Source organism: Ambystoma mexicanum, chromosome 4p (assembly GCF_040938575.1).
Source record: "Ambystoma mexicanum isolate Mex_15411 chromosome 4p, UKY_AmexF1_1, whole genome shotgun sequence".
NCBI lineage: Eukaryota > Metazoa > Chordata > Amphibia > Caudata > Ambystomatidae > Ambystoma > Ambystoma mexicanum.
The window spans coordinates 1,102,753,608-1,102,774,425 of NC_090927.1; the positions used below are offsets into that span (position 1 = coordinate 1,102,753,608).

The 20,818-nt window shown below is 47.0% G+C and overlaps 1 protein-coding gene across 2 annotated transcripts in view; it reads right to left on the reverse strand.

Moving 5' to 3' along the window:
* Positions 1–20,818, reverse strand: part of ADGB (androglobin) — a 2,161,023-nt gene that overhangs the window by 365,891 nt on the left and 1,774,314 nt on the right. For both annotated transcript variants that reach the window (XM_069606692.1, XM_069606693.1), the window contains one exon: positions 4,324–4,438. In XM_069606692.1, coding sequence (XP_069462793.1) covers positions 4,324–4,438 — 115 coding nt within the window. The remainder of the gene's footprint in view (positions 1–4,323; positions 4,439–20,818) is intronic.

Here is a 20,818-nt window from a genome sequence, read left to right on the forward strand (position 1 = left end):
GGAACCCCACTGTGCTTTTTGAACTATTGTGCACTTAGGGGAGGGGAAGCTGATTACAAGCCAAGAGCTGGAAGACGCTTTGAACATTTCTTTGAACACTATTTGTTTTGATGCTGACATACCTACACATTGTATACAGTTAAACGTGAGGGCAACTATAGGTTTTGGACACAGACATTTGCTTTGGACTTCCTGACACAGACTATCCTTAGTTTTCTTTAGTTAGGGGAATCCCCACCTTAGCATAGGGCAAGTTAGGCCTTACTCCATCCTGCATTTTGAATTAATAAAACTTTGTGGAACAAACTTGAACCTCTTGTCGCTGTCTGCTTCATGATGCCTTCACACTACATACTTGTAATTACGGCGGAAATGCTATTCTAACAATTCTAAATATGTAGAACTTTCATCCCCACCGTACTCAAGATTACAATCCACATGTCCATACAATCCAGCATGCAGCCACGACAACAGCACAAACCAGCGTTTGACAATAGCACAAAATATATAGTGGAAGGTCAACATTTAATAACCCTCTAAAAAATGTGCTACTACAAGAATTATCCTGCAGTTTTCTTTTAAAGATTGAAAGAACCACACTTGAAATCCATCCCTGGCCAAACATAGGGGAAAATTGAATGTAGGCAATGAAACAGAGTAAATCCTTGTGAGATCACAACCCTAGACAGATCCTAAACCAAAACTTAAGTGTTCATCTGTTTAGATCAATCAAGATGTATTGCACCTGCTCCAGTAGATCATGTCCCTGGAAATCATAAGCTGTTACAAGGCAGACATGCAGCATACAATAATGGCGTCTAATGGAAGCTACCACAAGCCCATCTTGTGCCAACAGAGGGGATGTAGGGAAGTTCTGTGATGTGCTGTGAATGAGGGGAAATTGGTCCAAGAAACAAATATACCTGGGCTAATTGGTCAAAATCAATAGGCAGTGCTTTAAGCTATACTTTCATGAGGTATAGACTGTCAATTGCTTGGCACATCAACTATGGTGCAGCACACATTCACAGAAATGTGCTGAGTGAAAAGAAAATTCCATCTGGGCTATTTCTAAAACTAAGCATTCCTATTTTTCTGCATAACCAAATAAGGCTTATCCCACCATGATTGCTTACATAATGCATACAATGGGTGTTTTCTGTCGGTATGAATACATGCCTAGCCTAAACCCAGGGTAGTAAACAGGTTAATGCCCTGAGCTCCAAATAATGAATCTCACCTCATGGGCAATCGCAGCAGTAACAATTTTGGATCGGATCTTCCAAAGCACCGACACATCTAACTAAACAATCTCATCCATTCCCCCAGAGTCACTACAAGTAGAGTAACCTTGGACGCTTTGTCGACTCTGCAACAAACTTGTTTGAACAATGACTTCATGTTAAGATGTCAGTGTCTTGTAAAAATCGCTTTCAGCGATTCAATCTCATAAATAAAAAAAGAAAAAGAAAAAAAGAATCTCACTTTTTCTGGCAATATTGTTATCACCGACAGATCTTCAAGTGAGCTCCTCAGCCTCATCAGGGAAGCATTTATGACCAAATGCAATTTAACCTTTAGGTATGCAAACCTTGCATGCTAGCAGGCTCTCCTCCTAGATCCCACCTTTAACACACTTTGGTAGCACCTTGAACTTTTAAGAAATATGATAATGTGCCTCAATGCTGGACAAATAGAACGAGGGACATCACTGATCGTAACAGTGTCAGACAAACCCCTGCCCTGAACTGGGTATATGGAAGAAATAGAGATGACTTTGCTACTATATTCTGAACCCTTTTCAGAAATAAGAATGGTTGCTGCTGTTCTATCAGTGCCCCTTGAAACTGAAGTGATTCCAGTAGTGGTAGGTTGTACTTCCCTGCATTGAAAAACATAGGGCAGCAACTAGTTTCATAGTTTTTTGCATAGTGTGAGGAGACTGACACACAAGTGGCATGATTGTTGCTAAAGACTTTCAGTAAAAATAAAGGAGGCAAACCCTAACTATTCCTAACGATAAGAGAGGTTTCCCTGCCTCAACTTAATACTAAGGATATGTCAGGATGTCCTTAACAAAATGTCCACTGTCCCGTGTCAACATCTATTTCTTTCCCTTACACTTCTAACTAAAGATAAAAGGTTAGTGAATCTCTTTACTGTAGAAGAATGACTCCCTTCTTCTGCAGAGTAGGCTACCATGCCAGTAGTCTGGAGCAACTATTTTCTGAGGGAATGACTCCCTTCCCCAGATTGCAGTCCCTTTCCAAAGGCACCGCACAAGGTTCCAGATTGAAAAGTCTCAGTTCACAAAATAAGCAAAACTCCAACTCAAAACCTTGATGTCAAGAGGATGACTCCCCCCAAGCCCCCCTTGAAATCTCTCGGGCATCTTGCAATAGTCACAAAACCAGAGGAAAAGACTCCCTTACCCTGGTCTTTCTCAGGTTTCTCACAATGCCAAGAGAATGACTGCCTTCCCTTGGCTTTTATTACAATGTTCACAAAGGTGGGGGAATGGCTCTCTTCCCCTGGCCTTTCTCAGGCCTTTCTTGGCAGTGGCCTTTCTCAGGCCTTTCTTGGCAGTTCAGCAAAGATGGGAGAATGTCTCCCTTCCCCTGGGCTTTCTCTGGCCTTTCTTGGTAGTTCAGCAAAATGTCTCGACAGGCAGTCATGGTATACTCTCCTGCCAGGTTATGCCTTGGGTCCCAGACCCGGTCTATTTGGTTTCTCTTTTTTGGGACCAAGATGTTGTTAATATGGTTGGAGACGTTTCAGTGACTCAAAAGGCAGTCCTGGTATACTCCACTGCCTTGGGTCCCAGACCCCATTCTATTTGGTCTCTTATTATTCGGGTCCCTGACCCTGTTAATCTGGTTTCACTTGTTAGGGTCCCAGACCCCTACTATTCCCTTTATTTTGCTCAGGCCCCAGACCCTTTTATTGCAGTGTCTACTGCTTGGGTCCCAGACCCCATTAATGTGGTTTCTCTTAGTTGGGTCCCAGACCCCTGTACTGACCCAGGCAGCCCTGGTACTGTGTTGTCAGTCTCTGGGCTTCTCTGAGTCTCCAATAGCTTTTCTCTGCCTTCTTCTGAGGTCACGCTGCCTTAGACGGCTCAGTCGCACTTCATTGGAGCTGTGCATCACCGTTTGTCGACGTCACACAGCATTCTCAAGTGCCTGGTTCTCCTTCTCCTGCTGGTCTTGATCTGCCGGTCCATGTCCCGATCAGCTGCTTCTCTCCGAGCCTCAGTTTCTGCGATGCAGGGCCATCATCCACGGTGCCTACGGAGAGGAACTCACTGGGTGGATTGTCCATCTTTCCTTTTTATTTCCAGTAGCCGAATACCTTGTTTAAGGTGACCAGACAGATCATGTTGGTTTCACAGAGGACTCTGCATCATTCCTCATTTCTTCCACATCCCAGTATTGATGTTCTAATCTTCCACTGGGCTACATGTGCTCTTCTTCGTCCCAGTGCCTGATTAGGGCTCACATAGGAAGTTCCTACTCTTCCTTGTCCCAGTACTGTTTAGGTAGGCCAAATCCTCTATCCTACAGCAATACATAGAAGTATGTGGTATTATGGGAGCCTGCATGGAGTAAGAGGACGAAGCTGGGGATATACTTTGGGCATACCGTGTTCTTCCCGGACAGTCGCCCCTTGTCACACAGGAGGTTCCTTCCACATGAGATCCACCCGCCGAGTACCACCCCCAGAGGGACTATCGGGTAGCGGCCTCACCTCCTTGGCCTCATGGAAATGAGCTCCCCCAGTGGAGAAGGGACAACATCCAAGGATTCGTCACAAATAGAAAGACTTATCCCTTCCTGGATAACTGCCTAAATGAAGGTATTATCACAAGTATCACATGTTTTGTTACATGGTTTTTAAAATGTTTATACAAATGGTTACATCTTAGATTTCTCTGCATTTACTGATGTATTATTCCCCAGACCAAAGTCAAATGCTTGGCCACTGTCGGGTAGCGGGGTCATATTAGCAACACCACACAATATAACATAACACACACAAGTTCAGTCTCCTTGATTGGGAGTTTAAATACCAGTTTTTGCTCATTGAGACTATTGGATGACTATATTCCTAAAGTATTTGAGGATAGTGCAAGAATATGGTACCGGCTTCTGACACACTGGTACTTCAAGTTAGATTTCCTTCTAACATCGGCACAATAAATGTTAGTACTGGATCCCCTTACAAGGTTGTTTCTGCAAACATGGCAAAAGAACTAAAGACATATGCTGCCAGGTTATAAAAACATATGTTAATATTTATACACAAAATGTAGTTCATTCTTACCTTTGACTTCATTCTTTTCTGATTCTTTAAATCCTCTAGCAAATTCCATCTCACTGTCAGTCAGTATCCAGCTGCCGTGAAGGACTAATGCTTGTATTATATACTTGTGGCTAGGCTGCATAATGAGAAGCAGCATTAACGCGTTACTAACACTAAGTCACACAATATCACTAAAATATTCTCTTTTGCATTTCAGAAAGCTTACTGCCAATTATCTTGTCTCATTAATAATGTAAGTTAACACAAGAATTTGGCGAAACGTAAGCCACATTTTGATTCTGCATAATTTACAATATAGACTAATTATGAGAATAAGCAATACAGCAGATGCAAATCTAAAACATTTTCAGTGTCTCTCTTAGTTTTTTGTTCAGAAACCCTGCTGTTGTGGGGTTCAGGAAGCAAAGGTTTTACACAGAAATCTAACAAAACTCTTGTTTCGTAGCAAGGCTTATTAGTAAGGCTTAGATAAGGAGATCAGGGTTTGGTGCAATGTACAATTACATACACAAGAAAATGCCAAGTGCTAGATTTTCCACACAGATAAGTATAAGCATACTCTGCTTAATTAGCAATGCATATGCATCCAGTAAAAATACGAAAAATTAAGTAAAAGAACAAGTTACTTATCTTACCTGGTAACGTTCTTTCGATGGGATGTTTCTCCAACGTATTCCACATCTATGACAGGAATGACCACAGCTGTGCTGCTTCGGAAATTTTTTCGGCGTAGGCGTCCTGCGTCAATGACATCGATACGCTGTCCCTCGAGGGCCTCCGTCGAGGGTCAACGTCACCGGATGTTATATATAGGACGCACGGCGCCCGTAGCCTCAGTTGTAGTTTTTTCCCAGAACGTGTGGCACCAATCTCCTGCCAGTATGACTACAGAAAGCCCTGCGGAAACACAAGTTGCAATGGCATAAGAAATTCTGGGGCAGGCTGGGAGGGTTCGATGTGGAATACGTCGGAGGAACATCCCATCGAAAGAACGTTACCAGGTAAGATAAATAACTTGTTCTTCGAGGGGATTGTGTCCTCCGACGTATTCCACATCTATGACAGACTCCCAAAGCAGTACCAACATATGGAGGTGGGAAAAGAATCTACAAATTTAGAATTTTAGAATGCCCAATCAAATCGCTGAATACAGGACTGCCTTACCAAAGGCCAAATCCTGCCCATGGATGGAGTCCAGGGAATAGTGTCTCACAAAAGTATGGACAGAAGCCCATGTGGCTGCTTCACAAATACTGCGAATTGGAACGTCCCTCTGTAGAGCCGTGGAAGCAGCCACAACCCTAGTAGAGTGAGCCCATAAGCCTACTTGAGGGTCCTTACCCGCCAAACGATAAGACTCAGAGATCATCAAAATGATCCGTCTGGACAAGTTCTGCTTGGAAACAGCCTGACCTAAACGCCTTCCAGCATAACCAACTTAGAGCTGATCGTCCACTCTGACCCGGTACATCCGTGAGAGATAGAAACTCAAAGCTCTCCTAGGATCCAACCTATGGAGCCTCTCCTTTTCCTTACCAGGATGCAGAGGAGGATAAAACGCCAGAGGAATCAACTTCTGTCTTAGATGAAATTCCGACACAACCTTCAGAAGAAAAGAAGGACGAACCCTAAGGACAACCCTGTCCTTATGTAACACTGTGAAAGGTGGCTTGGCGGAAAGTGCCAGCAACTCACTCACTCTGCGTGCGGAAGTAACCGCAACTAAAAATACAGTCTTAAATGACAACAGTCTCAGCAGGCAAGAATGTAAGGGCTCAAACGGAGCTCCCATTAGGAACTTTAAAACCAAATTCAAATTCCATCCTGGCACCTGGAAAGGCGACGGTGGAACACATTAGTTAGCCCTTTTAGAAACTGAGCAATCAAAGGGATCTTAAAATAAGAACATTCCTCAGACGAGCGCTTAAATAGGGATAGCGCCGCCAGGTACCCCTTAATGGTACCTACTTGCAGGCCCTTGTGGGATAAAGAAAGCAAAAAAGACAAAACCAAAAGAATGGAAGATTGGAAAGGATCCACATTCTGTACCCTGCACCAGTCGCAGAACTTTCTGCAACGGCAACGGTACAGGGATTTCGTTGCAGGCCGTCTGGCCGAAAGCAACACCTCCATCACATCTTTGGGGAGGTCCCAATCCTTATACCACAACTTTCAGATACCAAGCATGAAGGCTAAGAGACTTGACCGCTGGATGTAGAACCCGACCCTCCTCCTGTGAGAGCAGATCGTCTCGGTAGGGAAGACGGCGTGGAGGGCAGATGGACATGTCTAGAAGGTCCGGGTACCACGCTATCCTGGCCCATGCCGGAGCAATGAGGATCATTCGGGAACCGAACCTCTATAACCTCCTCAACACTTGCGGAATGACGGGGACTGGAGGAAACGTGTACAGCAGTGGGAAGGACCACTCCACTACGAACGCATTCCCTAAGGCTCCTCTTGGAGGAAATTCCCGCGAGCAGAATCTTTTGCACTTCCGGTTGACTCTGGTGGTGAAGAGATCCACTTGCATGGTTCCCCAAAGGACGAAGATCTCCAAAAGAACTTCCTGAGCCAGCTGCCACTCGTGAGAGACCGTGCTCTGCCTGCTTAGAGCATCCGCCGCTGCGTTTTCGTCTCCGGCCAGATGAACTGCCGAGATCGAAATCTCCTGCTGGATGGCCCAGAACCAGAGCTGCATCACCTCCCTGCACAACGGGAGTGACCCTGCCCCCCCCTTTTGTTGAGGTAGTGCATGGCCACTGTATTGTCCATCATAATCAGGACATTATTCCCCCACACAGACGGCAGAAAAGCCTTCAGGGCTAGCCTGACAGCCCTCAGCTCTAACAGATTGATGTGGAGTCTGGACTCCGACAGAGACCAACGACCGCTGGCTGTCAGCTCGTCTGCATGAGCTCCCCAACCCCTGAGGGATGCGTCCATCACGATCGTCACCTCCGGCCACGGTTGCCAAACGGAGCACCCTTCATCAGATTTCCTTCAACAGCCTACCACAGAAGATCCTGTGCGACCGAGGGCGGAATCTGAACGTGATCCGACATCCTGCTGGAGAATTGCGACCACTGCATCTTGAGAGCCCACTGCAGAGATCTCATCCGCAGCCTTGCCTCTGGCACCAGGAAAATGCAGGATGCCATGAGGCCGAGCAACCTTAAGAACTCGAACGCAGGGAGACTCTGGGCACGTTGAAACTTGTCCACCATCTGCAGAATGTGATGAGCCCTCACCTGGGAGGCGAACACTGCCACAGGGATGTGTCGAGCACTGCTTCGGTGTACTGGAGCCGTTGGGTAGGTGTCAAATGTGACTTCTTTAAATTGAGGGAGAAGCCCAGCTTGTGAAGGGAGTGGCAGGTGACGGACAGATGATCCAGGGCTTACTCGGGAAAACGCGCCCTGATCAACCAATCGTCCAGGTAGGGGTAGACGTGAATCCCCCTTTTCCTGAGATACGCTGCCACCACCACCATTAGCTTGGTGAAGAGCCTCAGGGCGGAGGTCAATCCGAACAGCAGGACCTGAAACTGAAAATGCAAGTCGCCAACTGCGAACCTCAGGTACTTCCTGTGCTTTGGATGAAACGGCACATGAAAGAAAGCATCCTTGAGGTCTAGAGACACCAACCAATCTTGCAGTTGAAGGGCCGTTGAAGGGCTTGGAGGACATGAGAAAGAGTTACCATCTTGAACTTGTCCTTCATGAGGAGCTTGTTCAGCCCCCGCAAGTCCATGATGGGTCTCAATCCCCTGTCTTTTTTCAGAATCAAAAAATAAGGGGAATACCATCCCTTGTTCCTCTCCGCTACAGGCACCAGTTCTATGGCGCCTTTCTCCAGCAGGGATAGGATTTCCTGCACAAGGAGCGGATCCGGATGCTTCAAAAAGAGCTTTCCCAGTGGATTGTCATGAGGCCTCTGCCGAAAGGGGAGACAGTAGCCGTGGGTTATGATCTCCAGAACCACGCATCTGAAGTAATGGCACGCCATTTTCCAAGTTGCTGTACCAGTCTGCCCCCAACCGGCAAACCATGGGACATGGCCTTATGACTGAGTGGACACAGCAGCGGCAGTGCCTGAGGGCAAAGAGGCAACTGCCCGAGCGGCCTTGGCACCTCGAGTACCTTGCTTTCCACCTATGGTACTCCTACGGTGGCCCCTTTGACTGGCAGCTCCTCTCGATCTACCAAAGGAAGGGTAGTACTGAAAGGAACCTACCCTCCATTGCTGTCCGCTAGGCCGAAAAGGCGGAGGTTGACGCACTGCAGCGCTCAAAGACTTTGCCGCAGCTTTGGAGGTCTGCAACCTCTCAAGGCTCTCGTCAGCCTTGCTGCCAAAAAGATGGACACCATCAAAGGGCATGTTGAGAAGCCGGGAATGCACATCAGGAGCAAACCCCGACTTCCGCAACCACTCAAACCTGCATATCACGGTGCTCGCCGCCATGGACCGGCTGAAACAGTCTGCCATGTCCAGACCCGACTGAACGGATTCACACATGGCATCCTTTCCATCTTGCACGAGGGCTAGAAAACCATCCCGTTCTTCCCCTTCGGGTATATGCTCAGCCGCCAAAGATCCACAATTCCACAGAGTGTAAGTGAATCTTGCCAGGGCACAAACAGAGTTGGCTGCCTTTAAAGCCATACCCCCAGAAGAAAATACCTTCTTCGCCCAACCATCAAAGAGCTTGTCGTCCCTATCAGGAGGGATGGTAGGGTACGCAACCTGCTTCGCTGGGGCCGTAGCCGCCTGCACCACCAAACTCTCCGGAGTGGGGTGCGTTGACAAATAGCAGGGGTCACCACTGGCTGGACGGTATTTTTTCAGAAGCGACTTATTCTCTGCCGGGAGACTCTCCGGAGCAGTCTAAGCCGCCGCTACCCTTGTTTGCAAAGCCATATGAAATGGCAACACCGGGTCAGTGGGTGGACCTTGGCCCAGGATATCCGTCAGATCATCCTGAAAAAAAATCAACAGATGGAGCAGACCACCCCAAGTACTCAGTCACCCTAGACATGAGACGCCTATACGAGGATTCGGCATGTGTGCCAGGCTCAGGCCTGCCAAACTCCACCTCCGGAGAGGTGTCAAGACCACTGGCGTCATGTAAGGACTGACAGAGGTCTTCCTTTTGACTGTGACCAGTCAACAGGTCATCCGGAACCTCAGGAGGCACAACCCTCTCCTCCTCAGACCCTTCTTCCACCTCTGAAATGTAATCCAAAGGTTGGAATAAATCCAGCCTGGGTGGAGGAACAGAAAAGGGCTAAAAAACAGGCCTCACTGACTTACTAAGCACCCTCCTCAGAGTTTCCACAGCCCTCTGGGGCACCTCTGGCAAATTCTGGAATCGGCATCGACGTCGACCGAGGCGCCGATGACTTCGACAAATGCTTCAAGGCCGGAGCCCCAAGAGTGTCCTTCGATGACCTCGGCGCCGACAACTTCCTCAGAGCCTCGAGAGAGTCCCTCGATGGACACGGCGCCAATGGCGCAGATTCCAACGGTCTCGAGGGCGTCGAGGACCGGGACCTGGATCTGGCACGGCTCTGGCGATCAACCTTGTCCGATCGGAACCTCGACGGCTCCCGATGATCGCGCCGACCACCCGAGCCCGAAGGCGTGCGAGCAGTAGCTCTAGCTCGTTCCTTGCCGGCTTCTCTCGAAGGCGCGGACGGAACCGTGCCTTGCGATTCGAAAATCGCCATCATCTGCTGGCGGAATGTGTCCCATTCGGCCAGCGATGAATACTTGGTGGGACAAGTCACCCGCTGTCCGGCAGAGTCCTCCGACGAGGACGGGGAAGGCGACCGGTGACGGCGCTTCTGAGAATGCCTAGAAGAGGCAGAGGAATCGCGGGAACCACTCCGAGACCCCGTGGACTTACACCGACGCGGAGAGTCGCCCCTTGAGTCGTTGGTCGAAGGCCCAGCAGATTTCAACTTACGGGTTTTAGATACCCTACCTACCGTTAATTTCTTCTTCCGCTCCTGCAAGGCCTTCGATGTCAAGGACTGGCAATCATCACAGTCATCGGTGGCGTGGCTTTCACCGAGGCACCAGAGGCAGATGTTGTGCGGGTCGGTGATGGACATTTTGGAACCGCAGTCCTGACACTTTTTAAAGTCCGACCTCGGGGTAGAAGAAGATAAAGACATTTTTGCAATCAAAGTAGAAGAACCGAGCGCGCCGAGATTCCGAAGCGAACACGTTTGCGGAAAAAACGGAACTGAGGCTACGGAGGCCCTCGAGGAACAGCGTATCGACGTCATCGACGCAGGACGCCTACACCGAAAATTTCCCGAAGCAGCACAGCTGCGATCATTACTGTCATAGATGTGGAATACGTCGGAGGACACAATCCCCTCGAACAATATATACGTATATACAATCTTAGTTTGATGTCCAAAATGGGATACAAACAACACATTTCAATAGCAACACTGTTTCACTGAACTAAAGTGGGGGAAAAGGTGATATACAAATTATCAGAAGTCTTCTAATCTTATAGGGTATTGTCAGTCCACAGTAGCCGAACTAAATAAGTGCAATCCCTAACCGACAGCATCTGTTTCACAATGTTCAGGGTAAGTAACTTAGTTTATGATACTTTTGGATGGGGTTCAAAACATATTTGAAAGGTTAGGCTAGATAGTACTAGATAGTGACCCAATTCGTATGATAGCAAACTTAGGTTTCCTGTATAAGGAGGGGCAACTGCCAATCTTAGTGGTCCAGGGGAATCCCAGCCAGTATTCCTATGCTCTGTTTCCACTACCACAACCAAGGCAATAGCAGCTGCAGTGTAGGACTTTAGACCTATTGAAATGATTAGGAAACACTGGGACAACAAAATTGGTATGCAGTCAAGGCCCTCAAACCCCAATCTAGATGAACAACAACCCCTAGAATATCAGGGCCTTTGGGTACAATTGCTGTCATAGAAGGTCCCGCATTGGAAGTTCAGCGGTTGTGGTCGCTGAGTAATCTTCAAGTGACTACTTAGACAGCTGGGTCCAGCAATTCGACCTAATGGAATAGATAACCACCAGGCTTGACCTGACCGAAGCTGCAGAAGCATCTCTTTGACAACTCCAACAATGATGGAGGACCCCAGAATACCTCAGACATGATGAGCAGTTGGTGTGACACTGCACATGGTCTGCAGGCATGAGGATGAAGGACCATAGAACTACAGCTCCAACAAGGCTCCTCTTCTTGGTAAAAAGCCGCAACACCAGAACATCAATGTCCAAGGGCTACAACGAAGATGCAATTAGAGTGTCACAGAACCCATCTGCTTAAGATCCAGGTAACAGAAGAAGTTCTCACTTTGGCAGATTGATACCAGCTACAGGCTCACACCTCTACAGAGTTCCAAGTCCAGAGACTAGGCAATGCAGTACTTGGAACTGGTTAATCCCACCAGTTTGAAGGAGGCATTAGGGATAGTATCCCATGTCAAATAGAGAACAGAGTGTTGCCTTCAGTGAATGGCTTGGCCAATGGTAGTCCTCCAGCGTCCCTCGCTGCTTCTTGTACTTCTTGTAAAATTCACACTTTGTGTAGCTGTCCAATTGTGGACAGCCAGCTCTGGTATAGTCGCAAATTCTAACAGATTTAGGATGTGTATTGTTGTTGTCTGCAGTCCGTTCATCAGTTTAAACCAGTTCCTTGAACACAAAAAGTCTTCCTGCCAGGCTCTGGTCACAGCCTACAAAGATGTCCATATATGGCCACATCCTCCCACCGCACACAGGGAAGTTGGCCAAAAGGACAGTAAAGCACAAAGACAGGGTTCAAAGTAGTGTAGTGCACAACATGCTGCCATGTGCTAACAAGTGCACCCAAAAAGGCAAAAAGGTAACAAAGGTACTTTATATAGTATGTGAAAAACTACCTATACGCCAGAATAATGGTAAAATAAGTCTTCCCTGCGCTACGATCCTTAAGGGAGATAGTAGTCTACAATAAACATATATGAGTAACAGGGTCCCCTTAAACTAGTAGCCATCAGGACTGACCAGTGCCTTCAAAGCTAAATGAGTTAAGCCAGAGAGTGAGGATTAAAAAGATCTCACTCCCACAATCAGGCTAGGGACACCAACCAGCCAGATGATATGCACAGAGTTCCATCATGTCTTTATCATTGTGCACAGCAGCTTACACTGCAGTACAATGGGGTGCATTTTTGTTTTGCCCTAGACTAACACTCAAAGGATTTTTTAGTAGTTACTCTAGGTGTGCTAAAATGATAAGCTGGTAGCAGCAGTGACTTTTTCCCACTTTTTGGGAATTTTCATTTTAGCCTTACCACGTTTATCACATTTGGCTAGTAACTGTGGCTACTGGTCAAACAGGGCCGTGCCATGAGATTTTTCACTTGTCCTTTTGCCATCTTTTTCTTTACCCTTCTTCCTGGCCTGAGAGGCCAGGACAATCCTTATAAGGACTTGCAGTACCCGGGAAAGCAGAAGCTTTTGGTGGGCTACTGGAGGGCTGTGTGTGTTTGCTGGCAGGATGTGGGCTGAGACTGTCTGATCCCAATCCACAAACTGGTTTCAGTGTGTCTGAGTGGGATGCATGAATGTACCCGCCAGTGTTCCTGATTGGATCACTGCTGGGGTGTGTGTGTGTGGGCTAGTCCTGCTATTGGCTAGTGGGAGTTTCAGCTCTTACCTGGCTTTTAGGATAAGAAGAGGACCCTTGCACCCATTCTTCAGGCATCCTGGAGAAACCTGAAGGAGCCAAGTATCCTGTGCAGCTGTGAGACCCATGAAGAAACCAGAGACCTGACTGAAGGTGGCCTGGCAACCAACCTCTGCTGCTGTCCTGGAGGAGTCCTGTCTTGCTTATGATCTTTAGTAGTGCTGCAACCCTTGGAGTGGAGGGACCATCCATTTCTGACATCTGCTCGGTGCCTTGCCAAAAGAAGCCTTCGGAAGTGCCCTGGAACCATCCTGTGGCAGACCAGCTTTGTTTTTGGGCTACCCTGCTGCCGGCGTCACCATACTGAGGTAACTACCTGCAGAATTTCGGCGTCCTAGCTTTGAGGGTACCTGAGATAGGAGGGAAAGTCTGACCGCGGCTGCTGGGTCCTTTTGTATCACTGTGCTGCGGTGACCACTGTCCGACCTGACCCGAGTCCCGCACTGAGAGGGGTCCTGCATCGAGTTTTTCTGCATTCTTCTATCGAGAGTCCTTGCAACAGTGAAAGACACCAACCGGAGATCAGCTCCAACCTGCAACCCATGTAAATCGAGGACTGCGACTTTCGGTGGTAAAAGCAACGGACACTCTTCCTTTGTCCTGCCAAGTCTGGAGAAGAATCGGAGTACGGATTAAGTTACAGAGTTTCTAACCTACCACTATACTCTCATCATAAGTCAATGGGCTTATAATAAAGCGTAATTCTAAAACTTTTCGCTTTGCCATTGCTTGCCTGCGCAAGACATCTGACTGTTGCGGCTACTTTTGGGCATTAGTCTAACTTGAACCCTAACCCTAAGAACCCTTCACTGGACCCCAGAAACCCTACCTGCATTGTTTCCTGCTTCATAACTTCTGTGGAACCTTTACCTGAACTATTGGGCAAAAGGCCCCAGACAACTTGGGGCTGGACAATTTTAGTTAGGGATCATCTCTGGACCATAAGTGCATAATACTATTCTAACCTTTCCTTTGCATGAGTTTCTGATGTGTATTATGCTCTATAAATAAGTGAATGTATACATTTATTTAGTTTGATAGGGTTTTGTGATACATCTACCTGCTAGTAGTAATTTTTCATAGTGTGTTTTGGCCATAAATAACTATTGTATACATCCTGTCTAAGTGTAATCTGTGATTCCCATTGTGTGACCTCATTATGGACCCCTTACAAGCTCACCAACTCTGAAGAACTTAGCCTAGACTGCCTGTCACTGCTACCTGAACTGGTTTGGCTACAGCTCCCGAGAGTTGTCCCTATCACAATATAGGTTGGCCTTCTATATATCTGTCCACTAGGCCAGAGTATAGAAAGTCTGTCCTAACAGTAACAAGCTCCTCAAAATTAGTGATTATAGACTACATTCTGAGCTTTCTGATTAGCAGAGATGAGGTCTACAACTGAAACCATGTGCTAATACAAACTATATAGCAATGTCAATAGTGAACACAAGATTCATTTAGTGTACCATTTTTCTTACCTACTTGAGACTCAACCCTGAAGACGTATTCATTGACACTCAGGACTGAATGAACGACAAGGATGAATGGGGTGCAGTACAAAACTCTACAGAGCTGATTCAGAAAATATGACTGACGGAACCTTAACTTAAACATGAAGGGGGCTATAACAGTCACAGACTTACTCCGGACATACTTCTACTAAGTCAGAGTAAGTCAGAGTTTCACATAGTACCTTCTACGTGAATCAAAAGGCCCTTTCAAGTTTAGGTTAGGAAAAGATCAGCTCATATTAACAAAACATTGCCCCAGGCATTTTCCTCAACTTCCTACAGCTTGCACTATGTTTGTTCGAAGGACTGCCTAAATTACGGCGTTGTTCTGTATGCCTTCCATTGAAAGTCATTCAATATAACAGCTAATTTTAACCATGCCTGTTTACTGATATGACTTCACAGCACGTACAGCCAAAATAACTGCTCTATTTTGATGGTACAATAGCAGGTATCCAAAGCGACTGTAGAAACTTTAAGGAAATTAGTTCTGCCCAGTGTTTTCAAACACTTGGTCTACCTTATTTCAGCCATTCTTTCGTCCTAAGGGATGCATATGTAAGTTATCCTAGAATTTAGAATGGGAAAGGGACACTCAAAAGAATAGTTCCCTGGCAAAGGGTACATTGGCTTATTTTATATATACAAATGATCATTATCGTCCAGACACTTACAAGTATATAGAAAATTGGAGGTCCAAAGATCAGGTCAGATATAAGCCGTTTCCTGTGGAAGGTACCTTTGATTTGTTTAAAATTCTAAATTTTGAACAAGAACTGGAACTTAAAGGAAAGATAGATCCTGAGCAATGGGAAGTTTTCAAGGATTGCTTTGGGGATGCTTTCAAGTGGATTGGCAAGTCACCTTCAGGGCCTTTGCTCCTTTTTCTTTTGTCCCGTACTTCTCTGTTTGTAAATCCGTGTAACTTTGCACTCTGATGCCTGCAGGCCTTTGGCGCTATACAAATAAATAAATGAGGAGTTTATGGTATTCGAGCAATAAATTGAGAAACAAAATTCAAAAACTGAAAAACAAACAAAGGAAGCACTCAGTTCCTACTACCCCATTACTTCTCTGAACCCACAATGGGCTTCAAATTCTTACTGAAAAAAAAATAAAAATAAAAAATAAAAAATAGAAGAAAGAAGGTATTAGCGGACGGATTGTCAATTTATGTAGCGCAACCAATTTAGGTCAACCGGTCATGCAAACCCCAACAGCATGTCCCTAAGCTTTACCTCCTCAAGCCCAATTCCAAGAAGCGATTTGTAAGGGTGTACATGAGGGGACTGACACACAGGTAGTATGATTGTTGGCATAGACTTATATTGGTTCAAAAATAAAGAGGAAACCTATCTCTACATAACTCCAAGAGGGGGTTGCCTGCCTCTAGTAAGGAAATAAGAATCTGTCAGAATGTCTAAGTAAATGAAAAAGAGTCCACTGTTGTGTGTCAAAACGCCTAACTCTATCCCTTACACTAGCAATTAAAGTAAAGAGATACTGGATCTTCTTGGTCCAGAAGAATGACTCCCTTCTTCTGGGCAATAGCTTATAGTTCCAGTTGGCAGATGGGAACTGCACCGGTGAGAATGACTCCCTTCTCCAGGTCTCAGTTCCATTCCAGGATATAACACAAAGTTCCAGATTGAGATACTGTAAACTTCTCAGTTTAAACTACAAAGTTTCAACTCAAACATCATTCCTTATTGCCCATAGTTTTCCTCACTATTCGGTTCCTGGGGAATGTCTCTCTTGTCGAGGTAGTTTGTTTTCATCACTTTCACAGTGCCAGGGGATGACTCCCTTCCCGGGCCTTCTCCTGCTTGGTTTCATGATACACAACACCATGGTGTATGGCTGCCTTCCCCTGATCTCTCTTGGCTTCACGGTACACAACACCAGGGAGTATGGCTTAATTACAATGATCTCACTTGGTTTGCAGTTTCTCTGTGGTATGGGGAATTACCCTCTTCCACAGGCCCTTTCCAGGATCTTTGTCACAGTTCACAAAAGCTGGGGGAATGACTCCCGTCCCAAGGCCTTTCCCAGGCTCTTTGCCACAGTTCACGAAGGCAGGGAGAATTACTACCTTCCCCTGGTCTTTCTTATATTTTGCAAGGTAGTACACAATGCCAGGGTAAATGACTCCCTTCCCCTGGCCCTTTGCTTTGGCTTGCAAATCTCCCACTGGTTATCCATTTCTATGGGTGCGGGTCCCAGACCTGTATTTCCTTCTCTCTTTGCTGTGGACAGACCTGGTTCTTTCCTCTTCTCTGGGTATTGGCAGACCTGGTTCACTAACCTGCCAGGTACTGCCATGAAGAAGATGGCTTGGGAGGCTGCTCGTTATGGGATGTGGGTCGCAGAGCCTTCATTCTTTAATCCTCCTACCCTTCGGGGGCCCCACCATCCAACCTGGACGTGCAGAGCTCTGCAGGGTTCTTACAGGCATCCTCTGGTCATTAGGGGGCTTCTCTGTTCAGGGCTCTCTTGGCTTCTCCAGGGGCTATGGTGGCTCTGTGGTGTTCCCCTGTTTCCGGCAGCGTGTCTCCTGCTGAGGCGTACCAGCTTCCTTGATCGGCTAGTTGACTGCTACTTCTCCTCCTTTGCCGGTCCATCTATGGCAAACCTTTCAGGGACACTTCTGCCTGCAGGTAAACATACTGGTCTCTACTCTCCTGCCTTCTCTGGTCTGTCCAGCTCCACATCATCCTCAAACAATCAACTCATTCCTATCTATCTAAAAGCACAAGCTAACTCATTTTCCAGGTCTGTTATTGTCCAACCACCCCCCGTCCAAAAGGAAAGCTCCAAACCAGTATCCCTCCACCCTCCCAAGATCTTTGTATGATCGTGTTTATTATTCCTTATTCTCAATTTTCTCAAAGATGGCTATCAACAGTTTAACCAATGCTAGAGTAATGGGAGCCTTTACTCTTGTGGTAAGCACCCTCCACCAATCATCCATATTCATAGAGTCTTATTTCTTGATCTTCTCTCCTAGAATTTTAGTTCTTATTTCCCTCAAGGCTGGGCAGAGAAGTGTCAGATGTTCCAACGTTTCTTCCGAATTTTCTTTTAGGCATAATCTGCATGTTACATCTGCTCCATTTGTTCTTTCCCTTGGCCTCAGAACCTCTCTCGTTGGGAGCAAATTTAAACAGCATCTCATGAACTGTGCTCTGAAATACTGATTTGGAAACAGTTGTAGGTATTTTGGAAGTGCATTTAACTTCCTTACTTCTTGCAGTGGTTTACCAGATAGTCGTGCACACAGAGCTTCTTTTTGATCTCATCCGGATTTCTCAACAGAGTGTTATCTGATTCTCACAATTCTAATATGATTGATTGGCAGCTGAGCTTCCATTCATCCAGGCTCCTCGCAGTGGTGGCCTGCATTGATTTTTTAAAGATCGCAAATCCTCCTCTGGGGTTTTCTTCCATACATTTTTGATAGAGGGGGATAGATTTCCAAATTACTACTGCGTGCATCGATGTCAGACCCAGTTCCATCCTAATTGCTGCAATCAGTGTACATTTTGGCAGTCGCAACACTTAAGATTCCTTCCAGTTTGGGCCAATTTTCAGCTGGAAATGTAAACGCTGTTTGCGCTTCATGTGCTAAAATTGGCAGCACCTTTATACGAATATCAAATGTCCTGTGGGGGTATTCTCAGCTGCCTCTAGCACTACAGTCCAGAGGCAGCGCAAGACGCATTAACTGTTCTTAAGGCAAGGCTGTCTGAGGTGAACACTTTGCAAGGAGGCAAGGAAGGGAAGGAGTTCATTTTTTTAAAAGTCGGATCAGAGGGTGTCTGGTGGTGTTTTTTTGGCCAGGTCTCCGTGAACGAAGCTGCCTTCTCCAGGCTTGAGAGACAGGTGCTTCCACTGATGGGTTGAAGGGCAGTAAGGTCTCTCTCAGAGGGCCCTCATCCAGAATGTCAGTAAACTCAAAGTTAACTTCAGGTCTCGTAGGTGCCAACACACCCATTGTGTCCAGCATCTTGGTCATCATCTTCTAGAAATAAGCATGAAGCCAGCCCAGAGGTGGTGCCAGGAAGATGTGCAGATCTAGGGAGGTGCTTAGGCCACTGGCTTCCTCTAATTTGGAGGCCAGATCCATTAGATCCTCTTCCCAGCCGTAGATTTCCTCTGGGAATTCTCTCACCTCACTGGAGCAATGTGGTTCTAGCCCAAATGGGATAATATCCCTCTCCTCATCAAACGCTTCTGACATCTTTTTTTTTTTTTTTTTAAATGTATTTTTATTTTATCTCAACCAAACAACATTACAACGAAACATAAATAAAACACTTCAAACAACAAAGCCATACGAACAAAAAGTAAGGCACTGCAATCCCCATCCCTCCCCCCTATGAGCCTGTAGAGTGTTCACCATCAGTGTCCGTTCCGTGCGGTGGGGCCTCATCGCTCTCAAGTCCAGCCGAGGCCGATCCCGCACAAAACAGTTCGGCTAACAACAACTTCCATGCCATGAGAGAGCCTATTTCTTCCCCATCGCCTGCCATACTGCCATCTTGCCACGCTGTCGTTTCAGCATCCGCCCATTTTTGGAGATCCCGCCACCAGACCTCCACTCGCGGCTTGTGACATTTCTTCCACTCCATGGCTATCCTACGTTTTGCAAGCACATAGGCCAGATCTTTAAGTTTATCAACATGCCGAAGCTTACGCGCCCTGGGATACCCTCCCAGCAGACAAGCCCACGCCGAATCTACCTTAAGTGTAATACCCCTTCCTGCCAGCCTCTGCGCCACTTCACCCCAATAAGTTGCGATCACCGGGCACGCCCAGAACATATGTATCATGTCCGCATTCTCTTCGTTACACTTGGGGCACGCCTGGCGCCCACTACCCAGGAATTTGGAAATTCTGAGGGGGGTCATATATGCCCTGTGCATAATATAGAGCTGTATCTGCTTGAACCTGGCGTTCCTCGATACCCTTTTATGGTACCCCAGGGCGCGTTCCCACATCCCATCCGACATCGGAGCCCCCACCTCTGCATCCCACTCCAGTCTCAGGTACCCTAAATCCTTCCCAACCTTTGTCATCAACATCTCGTACAACCTAGAGACCTCGTGTCCGCCCTCTGATGCGTCATACATCGTCTCCAGCGTGGCATCCGGTTCATTGGCCAAAGTAGTTTCGGGCCACGTGCTCCGGACCTCCCGGGCCACCCTGTGATATGTTACATATTGACCCCTGTGTAGTCCCGACCCTGCCTCCAGTTCATCGAACTCCATCAGGGTCCCCTCCTGCCAGATGTCGCCCATTGTAATCAATCCCACTGACTCCCAATACGTCCGGATAATAGTTCTCAGCTGCCCGTCCTCCTTTGCCAGGGCGATCAGAGGAAACTGCGGCATACACGGCGCGGGGTCACCCATCATCCGACAGGCACGCCGCCATATGTTTCTGCCAAGGGCCAGCATCTTAGGACGCTCTCTCATCCATGAGCCAGTCACCCAAATCACCTCCCGCAGATAGAAGGGGGAACAGTCTTTCCCTAGCAGCCTATGTTCGGGGGTCTCTTCATCTGAAAGCCACCTGGCCACATATTGCAGTTGCGCCGCGATATAATAGGCCTCAAAGTTCGGCAGCTTCACGCCACCTTTCTCGTAAGAGTTCTGCAATTTCCATAATGCAACCCTGTTGCGCGTGCCGTGCCACAGGAAATTCCTACACACGCTATGCAACCTGGCGAAAAACTTCCTAGGTATCATATGCGGGATGTTATTAAAATAATGCAGGAGCCTGGGCAACACCACCATTTTAAGCATAGCTCCGCGACCCATCATTGCTAAAGGCAATCTTTCCCAGAACCTCATGCACCTCTCAATCTTTCCCACAGCTAGTTCGGTATTATACTTGTGTTCTTCCTCGGTCGTGTGATACACGTCAATGCCCAAGTACCGGAAGGAGCTCGTTGCCCACGGAATCCGCAGCACCGGCAACCTCTCCGCCGGTATCCCCACATAACTGCCCAGTGGGAATAATACGGATTTCTGAGGGTTAACCGCTATGCCAGACAACCAGGCGTACCTCTCCAATACCTCCAAGATATACTGCAAGTTCTCTTCCGGGTGTTTCAGGTATAACAGCATATCGTCTGCATACAGGGATATAAGATGACACTCTCCTCCCACCTCTATGCCCACCGGATCATACTGCTGCCGGAGGTAAACTGCTAAGGGTTCAAGGGCCAGTATGTACAACATTGGAGA